Source organism: Phalacrocorax carbo, chromosome 8 (assembly GCF_963921805.1).
Source record: "Phalacrocorax carbo chromosome 8, bPhaCar2.1, whole genome shotgun sequence".
In the NCBI taxonomy this organism is placed as follows: domain Eukaryota; kingdom Metazoa; phylum Chordata; class Aves; order Suliformes; family Phalacrocoracidae; genus Phalacrocorax; species Phalacrocorax carbo.
Window position 1 is genome coordinate 40878719 of NC_087520.1, and position 17011 is coordinate 40895729.

General features: G+C 47.3%; 1 protein-coding gene across 2 annotated transcripts in view; it reads left to right on the forward strand.

Annotated features, from left to right (window-relative positions):
* The first annotated feature begins 15256 nt into the window (after positions 1-15256).
* The window catches only part of CMIP (c-Maf inducing protein), a 138061-nt gene continuing 136306 nt past the window's right edge, over positions 15257-17011 (forward strand). Inside the window, exon 1 of one of the 2 annotated variants that reach the window (XM_064459646.1) lies at positions 15257-16201. In XM_064459646.1, coding sequence (XP_064315716.1) covers positions 15917-16201 — 285 coding nt within the window. In that variant the 5' untranslated portion in view covers positions 15257-15916. The remainder of the gene's footprint in view (positions 16202-17011) is intronic. The other variant, XM_064459648.1, reaches the window with a different exon arrangement.

Here is a 17011-nt window from a genome sequence, read left to right on the forward strand (position 1 = left end):
AAGCACCTAGTTCCAGATGTTATTCAGGGAGTGGAGCCACCACAACAGGGCATTGACTAGGGGAAGGGAGGAAAGGCTACCCACACAGGTACCATCCCCATTGGAAGGACTTTGTTTAGAGCTTCTGGCATATGGAAAAACCTGCTGTCAGATGAATTCTTTAGTGAGATAAGCGTGATTTTTTGCACTACTCCTGCTCTGAAACTCTCCCGTAGCTGTAGGGGCAGATGGATATCTCCTTTTGCCATAGGGCCCAGCAAGATGCAAAGAGATCTCTCCTTTAATGCTTCAGTGCACAGCAATGCTGCTAGAAGAAGGAAGTATGAACAAGATTAAACTGCTCCAGCACCTTTAGCCCTCCCTTCTCACTCCCTTTGCTTTTCTGGCCGTCTTCTACTCTCTTCTGCTCTTTTACTGCTCAGCAGAAACATTGCGCAATATTCTCCAGGGAGATGAGCCTCAGGCGAATACCCCTGCGCTTCTGATGGCTCGAGGAAGGCCAAGTCCCTTCCCTTAGAAATTTAAACAAGCCTCTTCAGTAGATTCACATGTTTCAGTTTGCTTTCACAAGGCTAGTTGGTGACAAGTGGCACCGTAACCTCTTCTGAGACTTCTCACCCAAAGTATTATGCAAATTGTATGTAAACTTACTCTCACCATGAGAGATAAGTGATGCCTGAATGCCATTTTTGTTGAGAGATGTCCTGGGGCTGAGTGCCATGTCCTGCCAGGGGTCCTCCTGAGGCAGGCATGCTCAAGGGGTAGAGTATTTAGGGGCGCTGGTGGCTCCCAAAACTTCCTGGGCTCAAGGTTACACCTGAAAGCCCTCCTGCTGCAGCATCCAGTCCTCCCACGTGGCAGCAGGGTTGTTCTGCCACATCAGCATCATCGTGGCTCTGTCCAGAAAGAAGCTGCCCTCACCCAGGCCACAGGGAAACCCACAGCAGCCACTCAGTGGGAAGGGCTCCGTATGTGGCCGCTGTCACAGGCGGAGATGGCCTCGCTCCCAAAACAAGATGGAGAGCTGCCTGGGTGGGCAGTGCAGGGTAGCCCCACACATCCTTTCTCTCTGGCATGGGCAGGTGGTGCTGGCCAAGCCCCAGCCTGCACACCAGAGCTGCACGGCCAGGGCCAGAGCCCCCTGGGGATGCTGCGGTATTGCAAACACACATGGCCTTGGTCATGTACTATGGACTGAGTGCATCCGGCTCCCCGCTGCTTGCACATGGTGCCAAATCCCACTTCCTCTGATGCTCTTTCAGTATTAGCACGCCAGGTCGTATGTCTGATGGGTGCAGGGACAGGGAAGTCTCATCAGAGCCTTTAGTTTTCTGTGCATCTGGCTGGGGTCTGCTCCCTTTCCGTTGCTCCTCCTGGGCCCTATTTTAGTCTTTTCTTCCTTTCTTTTTTTTTTTTTTCCTCCTCACCTAAAAGGGCTCAGCAGAGTTGTACCTACAAATCCCCATCAGTGAGCATCCCCTGGGCCTGCCCCTCTTTTTGCTTCCCCTAAACTCGTCACTCTTTGTGTTGCCATGCTGGAGAAGGAGACTGCAGTGTCACCCAGACCCGTGACTTTTGGGAACAGAGAGCGGTTGGTTGTGATTTATAGCCTGAGCCCTAAATAACAGGACCCAAATCCACACTTTTTTTGTGGCAGTTCCCAGCCTGGTGGCTTACACTGAGAGCTCTGTGCAAGCTGCTTTTGTCTTGCTTTTTCATCCCAAACTTGGTGTAGCTTTCATGTCACTTCACGTAATCGCGCCATCAAAGAAAGGCTGGAGGGCTTGAAGAGCTGAGGAAGGTTTGCTTTTCCAGTTCCTGTTACCGAGGCAGTAACTTCTGCAAGGGGTGAGGGGACAGTCAACATCTACCATGGCTGCTCAAGCCAGATGTCAGGCCATGGGCAGAGTTAGGAAGCAGCTGTGCCAGCTCCCCAGCTGTCAGGGACCTCCCCTCCCATACAGCTAGAAGAGCCACAGGCAATCCTCATCCAGGACTCTGAGAACAACCGGACTGTTTACACCACCTTTGTCTGGAGTGGATTTACATACCGTGTATTGAAACCTTAGTGTACTCTGTACCAACCTCCCAGTGCAGGCAATCCCTAAGTAACCATCCTGCCCAAAGTGACTTGCCCACTAGAATTTGGATAAGTACCTGCTTTCCCAGCTGGTTCATTGTTCTGCTGCTAAATATTGCTCAGTTATCCTCGACATGCCAAGCCTGATTTTCATCTGTGGATTCTGCAAAGCAAGCTGTGGTATGCAAATTATTCCAGCGTATTTGCAGGTCTGTGCTGAGGAGGAGATCCCTGGAGCTTGATCCTTCTGTCTCCCAGTGACTCATTATTGTTATGTAGGTTGTATTGCCCCACCACTTTGAGATACGAAAAGCTGGGGTTTTGCAGGTCACTTTTCTTTTGTAAAAGAACACAGGGTCACGAGAAATCTCTGTGTGTGTCTAGCAGGAAACCGGCATTCCAGCAGTGATCACACACTACTTGTATGCAAACCTTTCTTCCAAAATCTCACCCAAAATCTATCTCTAGGCAAGGGCGGCGTCCCCTCAAGCACTTTACAGTGCTCAAGAGCTTAGAGAAGGAACTCTGCAGACAGCAACTGTTAGCATAGCAAAGTCTAATGTAATGCAGGCTGTTTTCTGCAGGCTCTTTTATCTCAGGTGAGCAGTATAATCCTTTGCTTTCACTTAATAACCCCAACAACCAAGAAGAGGTGGGGGAATCATTTGATAATTATATGTTCGTTTGATAGAGTGCACATAAATGACTGCAAGTGCTTGCAAATTTTAATAACTCTTGAAGTTACATTCCAGTTGCTCTGGTTGGATGTCCTTTCTGCTCTACTGCTGAACAAAGGAGGCAATTTTATCAGCTGCCTCAGCGAAAGAGATTTTGTGGCTTCCTTATATGGAACAAGGCAAGAATAGGTTAAAAAATCTCCCGTCACACGGTTGCTCCTTCCCAAACAGCCAGCTATCTCTCTGCAGTCAGGCTGGGTGGATTAGCTGCTGTGCCAGGAAAGAATGATAATCCTCCTGCGGCACCCACTCGCCCTGTGGGGAGGGATGACCCAGAAGGGAGCTGTGAAGAGGGTAGGGAGCGCTTGGTGAGAGGAGGCACCTCTGCCTTATGAGGGAATTAAAGTGCGTTTGATCACTGGATGGATCTAGGGCGTCCCGACAAAGCTCAGCCCTGCATGTGAAGTCTTATGGATTAAACAAATGTCTGGATCCAGAGATCCGAGTGCTTCTGGCTGCCTCGTCCGTGCTTTGAGGCTACTTCTGGCCAATATACGCTGCCACACTGACGTCTAGGACAATTTTGTCACAGGCTTGGGTTTTTGCAAGAAAACTTACCTCCAGGCTTCCTCTGTTTGCCATAATTCATCCACCGTGCCCTATCCATAGGTGCTGCAGTGGGGAATGATGTCCAGGCTCGGCCCTGGTAAGGTACGGAAGGATGCATGCGGTGCCACGGCAGTGCTCATCCGGCAGGACGAGGGACACAGGTTTTGTGTTTGCTACTAACAGTCCTGTGCGTAGTGTGAGGGTTTTTCGGACAGTTCTGGAGATCTGAACCAGGCAGTTTAGTTGATTTCAGCAGAATGCAGGCCAGGATTTGACTTTAGGTACCTTTCCTTCCATTCATAACTAATTGTAAAAAAACAATGCTGTCAATAAACAGCAAAATGTTGCTCATTTTAGCAAATGCAAGACCCATCTTGAATACATGCTCTCTCTTCTGTTTTCTCTGTTTTTGTGCTCTACTTGACAGTGGTTTCTGACTAACTTCCAGCAAGGCAATAGTCAACCTGACTAGTATTTGTCACCTCCTATGAGCTAAATATAATTTGGATTTTATTTACCTCATAGTATTCCTTTAACAAGCTCTCCAATGTGAGTTCTTCCCGGAAAAAAAAGAATTCCCCACATTGCTATCCTTACGCAAAATAAATAAAATATTTCTGTCGTCTTGCCACGTTCACATCTATATATATCCCTGGTACACAGAGATATCAGCTTGGGAATTGGCACGCTGAGGGTAAATAAATGAATTTACAGTAAAGCCTGGTTATTGTTTTTAAAGACCTATTGAAAGGAGAAGACTGTTCTTAATTTTCTCTCATAATCTCATTTCAAGATGTGTAGCTCATAAAGTTCTGTCAGAGCGCGGGGCCTGGACTTTTATCTTTGCTCCCCAGTTGAAAACCTGGAGGACACTCTGGTTTTTCACTCCTGGCTGTGGTCACGAGGAGAAGCCGTAGCCAATATGGGACGGGATCCTGCGGGCCGCTGCCGTACAGATTCCTTGTCCAGAAGTGAAAAGAACTGTTAATCCTGCCTTGTTTGCTTTGCACACCACACCCCTGCTTATTGCCCACAATCTAAATTACAGAGGCGGCCAAACTTGCTTCCTGTTCAAAACAATAGCCCTGGCTGACACATCCCCTCGTAAGGCACGAAGCAACGCACGGGGGGGAACGGCCGGGTGGGTTTTGTGGGCAGTTGGGCCCACGGCTGGGGCTGCTGGTGCTTCTGGCCCCTCCGGCGGTGCCTGCAGAGGGGTCGCCACCTGCGCCCGGACAGGCAGCAGGCTGGAGGCAAATGTAGGGGCTGCTGATAGAGTGCTGTGGAAAGAAATGACTTTATGGAGGATGTTAATTAGGGGGAACATATCGGAGAACATGAGGAAAACTTCCTGAAAAGAACAAGCGTGAGCAGAATCATCAAAGGCTTATGAATTTAGTGGGAATTTCTACAGGGAAGCTAGTTTGTGAGTGTCCAACTCTCTCAAAATGAGTCGTGCTTTTCTCTGTAAGAAGGAAGATATTTTGTTGCAGAAAATATTTTCATTAGGTAGTTTTCATTTGAAGGATTGTACTTGGGGATGTAAGTCCTAATTTCCTCAGTTTGTTTTACCTCTTCTAGGAAATGCATGCAACAGTCGGAGCTGATGTTATTTGTGTCTAATAGCACTACTGGGAAGAGTTGTCTGCAAGGAGTCCCTCTGCAAACAGAGGATATGTAGAAAATGTCCCAGGTATTTCTCAGGAACTACACTGGATCACAGCCAACATGTCATGGAGGACGTAGGTAACATACCCAGCACTTCCCTGTACAAACATTTTTGTATTCACAGTGTCTGGCTAACAAAGGCCAACACAAGCTCGGTGCGAGCAGATTTGCTGTCCTTTGAATACCTGGCCACCGATGCCAGTAAATTCTGATTCTGGTATATCAAGACATGTCCAGTGACTGTATCTGAGGACTTCAGATGTGTACCGGCTTCCAAACTAGGAACTACCTTTCTCCTGTTAGAAACAGAGAATGTCACTGTCTTGTATACAGGGCCGCTGCTGCTTGCCCGTGTTTACCCTGGTGAGGTGCCACTGGGTTCAGTTGTTTACGCTGCAGCTGAACTGGCCAAATAGTGCAGCGAAGGGGTGGTGAGTCAGGCCCACGATTGTTCAAGTGCAGGAAAAGAAGCTGTGTGTGCAAAGTGATCTGGGCACCGGAGCTGGAAAATCCGTCCGAACCCTTTTGCTGTTGGTTTGAGGAGACTTATGTTACAACAGTGTTCCTGGGCCATTATTAAGGTTTATTTTCCAAGGGATGCTGGCATGTTGGGAAACTTTGCGCTTATTTCGATTTTAATGTTCTTTTGTTCTGCATTCTGACTCAGAATAATACCTTTCCCTGTGAGCCAGGATTTCAGCTGGAACCAGGTTATGGGTTCAAAATTAAACCAGTAGCCCAGAGGTCTACCTCACTTGGTAAGGGTTAGAAATAATTTTCCCTGTCCCTAGCTAGAGTTTCTCTGCTTACAGTTTCCAGGGGAGTCCTGGGCATACCTTGGGAAGGTTCTCACTCCCTGTTTTTATCCTTGCTTTGGGATCGGATGACATCTGGCTCCATGGCTTTTTGAGCCTTTAGATAATTTACTGTTTCCATCTCCCTTCCAGCATGATATATCCGATCCTCCCCTGAGACGTTTTAGTGACTGGAATGAACTCCCCCATCTTTGGTGAACGCTGAGGCAGATGATTAACTGTAGCCAAATCTACCCCTTTTTCTCTGTAAATTATCCCTTACTGTCTCCTCCGTCCTTTCCTTGGTTTTAACCAACAACCTCATGAAATGTCTGACTCCTTGGTTTTTCTAGGGAAAAATTTTAAACAAAACCACATTCAGACACACAGACATACACACAAAACGCGAACAATGAACGCTCACAGACAACCAACAGCATACTCACAGAGGCATGCTTATATAGCGATACAATGACGTAAATCAACACCCAGAAGCATTTATTAAATTACCCAGATATGCACAGAGAGACAGGCAGATGGGTTGAGGCTGCGTTTTTACTGGTGGATAAATGAAAACATCACTTTAATGCCCACGGGAGGGTATTTTGGAAAAGCGGTGGCAGTAACAGCACCAGATATTAAAGGTGATAATATCTCTTTATTCACTCTTTCGGACTAATTGGCTTATCCTAGGAAATGGCAACTGCTGCATAGCAAGTGTGAACCCACACGCTTTCATAATCGAAATCAGTATGAAAACAGCATAGCAGTCTTTCCTGAAATCATCCCCTGTTCCCAGGCAAGGAACAATTCCTGGAACTTGAATCCCTAAATTCCTTCTTTTGATTGCTCTGAGCAGCCCCATCTTCCCTTCTTTTTCTTTCTAAAAGACATGAAAGCAAACTGAGTTCCCTGCGTGCAATCACGGGAAGAATTATCCCCAGAACCCAGCTACACAGCTCGTCATATATTAAATGGGCTTTTTCCTGAATGCCAGTTGTCCTCAGAGTACGGGGCAATAGGAAATACTGTAGGTCACTAACGGCTGGTACTCAGTTACCGCCCCCCCGCAACCATTTAAGGAGGCATTTTACCCACAGATATAAGTTAACTGAAACATCTGCATGAAGTAAACTGGCTGAATGTCCTTCTTTCCTCGCCCACATGCAGGTTTTTCTCATTAAAAACTACTGCAGAGCTAACTGTAATCTCCTTAGATGTCCTTGATCCATGGATTCACCTGTATCTTCGATACGCTTATAACCGAGTTATAAGTTATATGGTATGAAGCCTCTAAACACGTTAAAGCAGCCCCGTGATCCCTACTTGCACCTTTCTACCCAGTGCACCAGTCCTGCTAACCTCACCCAACATTCTCTATTTCTTGTTTCGCTGTTAAAATCTGGATAGTGTTTAGAACTGTAATGATCTTTGCTCTTGACTGCAGGGCAAACAAGAGGGCAAAGCCCAGCTGTCTGTGCTTGTGAACAAGCCCTGGTACACACAGAATGCCTTTATTTTGCTGCTGTTGATAATGATAACCCAGCCCAACTCCATGCTGCACGCCTTACATCCACTAACCGGTGCGGCTCCTCCCTTTCCTCCCGTCACCTGTTTGGATGTGGTAAACAAATGTAAGCTGATATCTACCTTGGTGCAATTCGCTGATGGGGTTAACCAATTCACAAGTTGTTTTTCACTAACAGCTGTACCACCCCTAATACTCTCAAGGTCTTACTAAAGGCTTCAAGAGCTGGTTCTGGACAGGTAGTTCTTTCCTACAATGTTTTCTTCTGCATTTGTATCTTGAAGCTTTCCATAACACCAAAGAAAAGCTCAATCAAGATGTACACTTTCTAGTTCTTTCTCATATGATGGAAAAATAACCTTATATACTCAAAGCCAAATTTATATATCAAAGAAAATGCCTCCATTTTGCAATATCGTGGTAGCTCAGAAACTCTTAATTTCTGTGGTCAGCCACAGCCTTGGGCACTATCAAAGCTATATGCATGATTTTTTTTCCTTTTTTTTTTTTTTTTTTTCTCCCCTTGGTTATGATGTGTGATGCATTTCTTCTAGATATATGGTACAGTCTGTCCATGGGGGTGAAATCTACCACCACTGACCATCTGTTTTTTTCAGATAATTTTCTGGGATTTGTCATCATCTTGCTCTGTTGCATGTCAGCTGGGGCGCTGTCCTAAGCACGTCACTGCCATTCTCTTGTTTTCTGTTTCCCCTTGGACTGTAAATCCTCCAAGAATATCATACTTTCAAGAAATCAGCTATGCTCAGCCGACAGACAGGTAAAAATAACCAGGTATATAATTACCAAAGCATACCCGAACAGCCGATTTCTTTATTTGTATCTGGGAGTCTATAAACAATGAAAGATAACTACATTAAATTGAAGCTTCTCTCTGTCCTTTGTATTTGTTTTCTTAGACTTCGTAGGTCAAGGGCTGCGTTAGATATATTTACAAGGCGCCTAGCACAACAAAGCTGCAAGCACTGGATGATGTGCACTGTCATCAGGTGGGACTTTATGCTTCGTTTTATAACACTGCTGGTATTAAGGTAAGTAAAGGACTGAGGGCAAGTAGGGGAGTTTCAGCCACCTTTTGTGTAACATTGTTTTGAAATGACTGTAACCCAGAAATTTAAAAAGAAAACCAACAATTAAAGATTTTATTTTATCTTATCTTCTTCCTCTGTGACACCTCTTCACCAGGGAACCTGTGGATACTAATCCTGCTAACACTGCATGTTCTTTCCCATTCTGCTTTTTTCCTCCCCCTCGTCTTAAAAGAAAAAAAAAATCCAAGTCTTTCAGCATTTCCTCTACTTCTAATTTCACTTCCCCAGTGTGTTGGTTCAGTGAGTGAAGATATACTTCCCTAATGTGTGGACTACCTTTTTCTTTCTTAGTTTTTCTTCCTCTGTTTTGGGGAAACTTCACCTTACTGTGACAAGCTCTGTATCATATCCCATTTCCCTTTGACTTTTAAAGCTTATTTGTCTTACGGTGATGTTTTCTATGTGTGAAGAGCTAACAGAGCATTTCAGACCGACAAGCACTCACAACTTGGAATGAGTGGTAGGATGTGACCTATTGATGAAATAGGAAGTATTAGCTGGGGGTGGGAACAATAATGCAGACAGTCTAACGGAAATGGTGACTTTTCACTACGTCCTGCCAAATGACAGTTTTTTATGTATATCTTGACGGCAGTAAGCAGAAAAGGAAAAAGAGGGGGCAGCCTGATGAATTTTGTTGGGAGCTTTTCTTTCTCCAGGGCTTTTTCTACGCCTGGGTGTGTGGGTGGCCCTGGAAGAAGGTAGAGGCCCGTAGAGAAGACGTTTACCACTTAGGGCTGCTGCCACTTAGAAGGATGAATGTGGGGAAGGACAGCTGATACCTTAGCCGCACTGTCTGAATGAGTGCAGCAAAGCAGAAAAGAAATTTCAGGCTCTTCCCTCTCTTCTTTGTATCTTCTGTTTATTTCCTTCCTATCCACTTGTTTAGTTTAGTTGCCTCTTTGTTTCTGTTTGTCCAGTTCAGACTTAGACCTGAGACTTCCTCTTTGCACTTAAATAAATTCCTTCACCACAACAAAAGTCTGTTAATGCTGCTTCTGTTCAGATATATTTTACCTGCTTTGTATAGTGCTCCATCCTACTAATATCAGATCAGGTGAAAGTCAGACTGGAGTGCCGATCAGATCAGCAGATGGCAGGCTCCTTCTAGCAATTGATGCCACTAGCTTCATTCTACATCCCCCTACATCAGAACATCTGATGATGACAGGCAGAAAAAAGTATGATTACTGCATCATGCACTCAAAAGTGTGCGTTATGTTAGTGAGGAATCAAAGAGGTATTTGTTACCAGAGTCTGCGTGGCATGCAGTTGGCCTCGTAGTGTAATGTGCATCAGCTGGGAAAACAAGACCACAGAAACCGAGTAAACCTGAGAACAGTAGAAAACTGAATGTCAGAGGTCACAAGTTCACATCAGAGTCTGGTTTCTCTCTTGCTACTCCCCCTGTGAGGTGTCCTCCAAAACTGATGTTAGGCGCAGGAGAAGTGGGTGATGAGAAATTTGGGAAGGAGATGCTTGCAAATGCAGTCTTAATTTTATGTGTCTGTGATCAGTGGTGCTTGAATCAAGCCCTTCCTTCCCTTAGGGGCAACTACAGACCTGCTCCTTGCAGGGTGGGTTTCTTTAATCTTTATCTAGTGAGGTTTGAAATGTCCGCCAATCCCTTTGGGAAACAATTCTGTTTGCCAACGTTTCATGACTTGCGGAATCCTCCCAACACCACCATGCTGATTGAGTTAAACTTCAGATGCAGGACTTCTAGCATTATTGATACAGCATCTCTTTTATGTTTTATATGTTTGCTTGAGTGTGTTGTATTCCCCCGTTTCACCAAAGAATGGATTTAAAGTATTTTTTAACAATACAGCGCTGTTATGAAAATGAGCTGACTAGTGAGTCTGATAGCAGGAATTTGCTCTGAGTCAACAGTGGCAATTCGCAAGCATTGACTAATGAATTCCATAATCAACGCAGCACCTCTGTGAATAAGGGAAGAAAGCTCCATTATCTCTAATATGCATCGAGGATTCAAAGATGAGAGGGACAGCTGCTGTGTAAGAGTCTAAACGGATATTGAGTACAAGTTGGGAATTCCTGGTGCTTGCTTCTCTGCTTGCAAAAACTGTATTTCACACCTCTGTACAGACAACTATGAGGGACATGTTCAGCAGACAAGAGCAGCGGGGGTTTTTTACAGAAAGCAGGAATGTGGTAGGGCCCTACAGCCTCCAACAGAAAATTTCAGTGAGACAATAAAAGGAGATTTCTTCCCTCTTTCTTTGACTGGGGAAAGAGTTTGCCAAAGCATCTGTCAATACAGTAACAGATACTGTAAAATAAATCAGTACTAATTCAAAGGTGGAGTAAGGATTTATCTTTTCCTTTTTCCTGTTTCCCTCTGAAAGTGTGCTACAAATCCAGCAAAGCCCCTGGGGAGACAGTGCTCCTTCCCCTGCTAGGTGCATCCCCTGTTGAGGCACCTCAATATTTATATCTGGCCCTTGCCACGGCTGCTCTGGCTGCTCCATAACTCCCTCACAGAGCTTGTCACACAATGCCTCTGCAGGGGTTTACTCTCAGGCAACGTGCCTTTAGGCAATGTTTTTTTTCCTGCAGAGGTTTTAGCATCTCAAGTGTTTTCTCATGGGTTTTCCAAGCCCCCCGCTGCTATGCAACCTGTGTTATTGGCACTGAGCGCTACTAACAAATTGCCGTCATCTTTGCCTTCAGAACATCACATTGTTTTTGTTTTAACACATGGTTGTAAGTGGGTGTTACCAAGCTTAAGAAGGTACCTCAGGACAGTGCTTCTGTTCTGGCACCCGGGAGTGACCTCTGCAGAACACCTGATGGAGGGAGTGTAGACAGGCAAGAGACCAAATGCTGGAAATGCATGAAAAGCGTTTTTTCTTAAGATTGGAGTCCCAGCTGGAATTTGCAAATGATTGTGTTTATGGGCCTTCCTGGTTTTACAGGTATATAATGGAGCAGATGAGTATTCTGAATATTACAGCTCACAACTGAATTTGTTTGGAGGAGGAAAAAAATCTCAATCTGTTCCTCTGTTGCTTACCCAGAAGTCTGTCTTATGCTGCATAGTGGGGATATCCCAGTTTTCCAGGCTACGGTGTCTTTCCGTAAGTGATGCTTCTGTTTACGAAACCTACTATGAAACGGCAGTGAATAATAAAAAAGTGCGAGATTGAAGAAGTGCAAATGAAAGGGCAGAGCTCGGGAGCAGGGTGCAGGACTGGCAGGTGGATCTGAATTATCCTCCTGCCACTGACCTCTCTTCTGGAGGAAACATCTTACCCTCTGCCTGCGTCCCCATCTGTCCCACTCTCATTTTGGTCCAATTGCACTGATATTTCTGCAGAGTAGGACAAGTTTCTGACTCTCCCTTTTCCCCTTCAAATTTGACCTGTACCTGCAGGCCCTGACTTAGAAGATCTTCTACTCAGTAGTCATATCAACAATAATAAATAAACTACCCAGTTTTCATTTCCAAAGCCTGCATTTCTGTTCTAGCACTCAAGTATTTCATAGAAAACCTCACAAATTCTTGAATTATTCAAACCTGATAGCATGCCTATAAGCACCTTGTGAGTAGCTAGAGGTACATTTTCACTGCTGTGCTATTTATTATGAATTATTTGCTCAGAGTTTATTATATGAATGACCAATTATATCCCACTTTGACGATAAACTTCTGATTGGATTTGCTCATAAAAATTAGATTCTGGGGAGAAAACCAAAATGGACAGCAATCCCCAAACATCACCTTGAAATGCTGCCGAGCATGTATACCTGAGCTGTCTGTTGGTCTGCATGGAGCCGGGAGAGGAAGTCTGGACCAACACGAAGCCGGGGATGCAATTCATCCAACCTCTGCTCGGTGTCATTTGTAACGGACAGGAGAAGGGGTGTTAGTTGTAACATCTTCAGCCCTGGGTCACATACCAGCCATTTACTGCAGCTTGGATGGCTAACGTGCGTTTCGGCAAGCAGCATGTTTCAATTTCACTTGTCTAGACAGAGCTTTTGGTTGCCCCATTCTGGCAGGCAATGTGAGATTTCATACCTTGATCTTATCGTTCTGTGCTGAGTTTGCTTCAGAGAGAACACCTGCAGCCTGAGAGCGTGGATTCAGTGTGAGCTGCAACTGCAGAGCTCCTCGGAGGATTTGGACCTCCGTTCTTGACAGGGTTGCGAGCAGTGGTGCTGCCTGATGCGCTATGCTTTTGCAATATCTCAGTGGATTTCAGCACTTTTGAACAGTGGATTTCCAGCGGAGGCTTGGTCCCTTTCACATAATTTGTGGGTTGACTGATATAGACCAGCCTTGATTTTTTTTGCTACCTTCTGTGGAACACGAGTGGAAAACATCTGCTCTAATTTGGCAGGAAATCCACTTAAAAACACCAGACTCTCCACATATCGTCCTCCCATTGGCAAGCAGCTCTTGGAGATGACAGTTACGGTAGATTTAAAGCAGTGGTTTGAGCAGGTGGCTAGTTTGCACAAACTTCCACCAAAATAGTCACACTGGTTGTGGTTCTTGCTGAGGGAAGTGTTGGTGCAGGCGAGTATAGGCGACTAGTCCTACTATCGACACCATTATTGTTCGTACCAGAACAGTGCCTCGGGTCAAACGAGAACAGCTCTCCCTTGTACCAGGCACCCTAGGGACTCCTAGAAACAGACAGGTCCTGCAGTAAAAGGCTTACATCTAAACAAAGCTGTCCTTTTAAAATTTGGTTTGCAAACCTTTTTTTTTTTTTTTTAAATTATTATTTTTATTGCAGATCCACACATATTTACAGGTATGAGTAGACCTGGTTTTATTTCAGTGTAAATGTGTGCGTCACTCACCCCTAGCAATATATGTATACAAAGCTCTGTGGGAACTGCCTGTAATGTTTAGCAAATAATGACCAGTCAGTTTGTTTAAGTTCAGGAGGTAAGTAATTACCAGGGCTATGAGATACTGACAATTTGAACCTCTATAAAAGAGATTTTTCTCTTCCTGTTGGTTGTATTATTCATGTCATTAAATGAATGTCTTTCTTCTAATCTTGGCCAAATTGCGTAATTCTGTGCATCATTCTATAAACTGGTACTTAGGAGTACTCCAGAGACTTCCTAGCTTTTATATAAATTATTTTGATGCTAACATGCAACAAAAGCATTCCTCGAATTTGCTAGTAATTGATAGGTTACAAAAACCTTCCCTCCTGAAAGTGTTTAAACAGCAATTCTCCTGTCAAATGCAAGCCTATTTCAACACAACAGCTCTATAATAACACACGTGATGGACACGCTTGCAGTAATTGTGGTCCAGCCAGTCATCTATTGTCTTTGACAGCAGCCACTACAAAAGGCTTTATGGCAAAAGCTCCCAAACCCTTCCAGTTGCAGCTCTCCTCTCCAGCAGATAATCGGTGCGACTCGTGATGAGAACGTATCAGATGAAATAGCTTTCTCTTGGGCGGGCTCACAACTGTGCTCATAACTGCTGGCACCTCACTTGGCATCGTGACCTCTCATTTGAGAACTATTGCGTTAGGAGATGCTGCCGGAAACCCAGCAGCAGGTACATGCTGTGAAATAATCGGCTCGTCACAAAGCACATCATCTCTTTCCCAACCTCACTCAACTAAAGACGAGCTTAAACTTTTAAGCATGAAGGTTTATACTTTCTCTGAATGTTTTGCTAGCATCAAGTAAAACAGCCCTGTAAATTCCTTCTAAATTCTGGACCTTGGCAATACCCGCTGAGTTCCACAGTTTAATGGCATGTGCACACATTATATGAAATGTAATTTTTTTTGTTGATCCAAACCTGGTGTTCAAATGAGGAGGCTGGAAATGTGATGTGAGTTCTACCACTATCTTTTACATTGCTCAGAAAAAAGCAGGTATAAATGGTACCATTTCTCTTGACTTGGCACCCATATTGCACGCAGCATTACTGAGCCATTAAGTGGTTTCGGGGTCTTAGAAGGGAGTCCATTTTTTCATTAGGGTTTGGTTTTTTGGTAAACAATTGTTCGTTCTACTTCATGGATGATGAGAGGACACTCAACATCCCGCTCAGCACCGTACTAGCAAGGTGCCATTCTTCCCGGGCTCGCACATCAAGCCCTGCCATTCCCATGCTATGAAGGGGAGCGTGGCAGTTCCCAGTCCCCCATAAAGCCAAAGGAAAAGGAACACCAGTGGGAGCCACTGAAGTGACAGCAATTAGGCTTGGGGCTTCCCTCGCCGTTTTGTGCAGTGGTTGCACAAGAGTTTAACGCCAAAATGAAGACCTGCAACATGCTGTCACCGCTTCCCTTCTCCCTCGTCCCCACGGGAAGAGGCAGCCACCCACCCTCCGCCCTGCGCCGGGCTACTGTCAGGAGAAATTCCTGTCAGGAGGAAATCCAGGGAGATTTACTACACTACGCGCCCCCCCCCCCCCCCCAATCCTTTTTCATCACGTTTTCCCCCTCATGGCGGAGGGGGGGCTGACGGCAGGTGTGCCCGCACACCTCCAGCTCTTCCCGGGCGGCGCCGCCGGCCTCGTCTCCCTTCAGCCTCGTCGCCCCGCCGAGGGACGAGTCTGAAGGGAGACGGGATGGGGGGAACGCGGCCCCCTCTGAGGAGAAGCGGCGGGAAGGGGAGGAGCGCAACGGCCGCGCGCGCGGCGCTTCCCGCGCACCTCGCCCGACCACACCGCTGCCCCTCAGCGCCTCCGCGGCCATTGACGTCAGGGAGGGGCGGCACATGACCCTCCGCTCGGAACCAATCGGCTGCCGCCGGAGCCGCTCCGGCGAGAGGCTGTCGGCAACGCTCGCTCCTTTCGCCGCCTCCTCCTCCCGCGGCGGCGGCGCGCGTGGACGCACACACACACATACACACACACGCCCCACACACACACCACACACACACACACACACACACGCACACACACCCCCGCACCCACGGACGCACACACGCACCCACATACATGCACACGCGCGCCCGCCGCCGCACGCTCTCGCGCACACGCCCCGGGGGGAAGGAAGGAACCGCGGCCGGACACCCCGCAGCCCTCGGGAGCCCCCACTGCCGCCCCCGGCTTTTGTCTGCCGCCCCCGCCGGGAGCCGACCCTCCGCTCGGCCGGCGCCCGCCCGGGAGCATGGACGCGGCGCTCTGAGAGCCGCGAGGGGGACCCGCCGGGGGCGGATTTTGAAGTTTGAATAAGGATTTTTATCGCTTCCCTTTTCCCCCCATCTCCCCCCCGCTCCGGTGCGGTTCAGTCCCTTCCCCCATCTTCCCTGACAGGTTTTTTCTCCCCCCCTTCAGCTTTTTTCTTTTCTTTTTTTTAAATCCGCCGCGTGGGGTTGGATTTTTTTTTTTTTTTTAATTTTTATTTGGCTATACCCGTCTCTACCGCCCGTAGAGACCGGTCTCCCCGGGCGGCCGCCGCCGAGCGCCACCCCCGACCCGCGGGGCTGCCATGGATCGCACCGGCGGCTCCGACCGCAGGCAGACCGAGGAGAGCAAGCCGCTGCTGGGCGAGATGTCCGCTCCCGAGGGGAATAAAATGGGTGCCGCGCCGTGCCGGAGAGCCCTGCTCCACTGCAACGGCATGAGGTACAAGCTGCTGCAGGAGGGGGACATCCAGGTGTGTGTCATCCGGCACCCCCGGACGTTTCTGAGCAAGATCCTCACCTCCAAGTTCCTGCGGCGGTGGGAGCCGCACCACTTGACCCTGGCGGACAACAGCGTCGCCTCGGCCACGGTAAGAGCCCGGCCGGGCCCACCGCCACCGCCGCGGGGGGCGGCCACGGCCACGGCGGCTTCCCCGTCCCGCGGGGCATCTGCGGGGACGGAGCCGCCGCCGCTGCGGGGCCCGGGGTGGGGGGGAGGGCTGTGCCGCCGCGCCGCCCGTGGGGGGGACCCCCGAGGGGGCCCCGGGGGGCTGGGGTGAATCCCGGAGTGCCTGCCGGGATTTTATTTTTTTCCCCCTTCTTTGTAATCCTAGGGGTATTGCAGTTTCGGTGGTTTTTTCAAGCAAGTCTAGTTTTCCTCTATTATTGCCTTTTTTTTTTTTTTTTTCTCTCCGTTTCTTAGTGTTTCTTTTTTTAATTCCTCCCCTCCCAACACACCGACATGAAATCGCCACCCTGAGCCGCGTCAATCCGAACGCAAAGTCGGCAGATATCTGCTGGCACGTTGGCCAAGTTGGGAGGTGAGGGAGGTGGAGGATGCTTTTAATTCGAGAGCGAAGGCTCGGGGTTTGCACGGTCTTTGCTCTGCTTTGTTTTAGGCCTGGTTTTGGGGCTCGGATTTGGCGGTCACATACCCTGCCCAGACAGAGGCAATGTGATGGTAAAATATGGAGATTCCTTCAGGGTTTTCTTCCTGATGGAAAATGATGCAAGAGAAAAATGCAAGGTGGTGATATCAGCAGTACAAAGGATGTACAATAGACGGATGCAGTCTTTAAAAATACGATTTGTATTTACATGTCCAGCTTAAAATTTCATGGCCAGTAATATTTGAATGTTCATATCGTATGTGATGTGACTACACCAAAATTTTGTCTAAT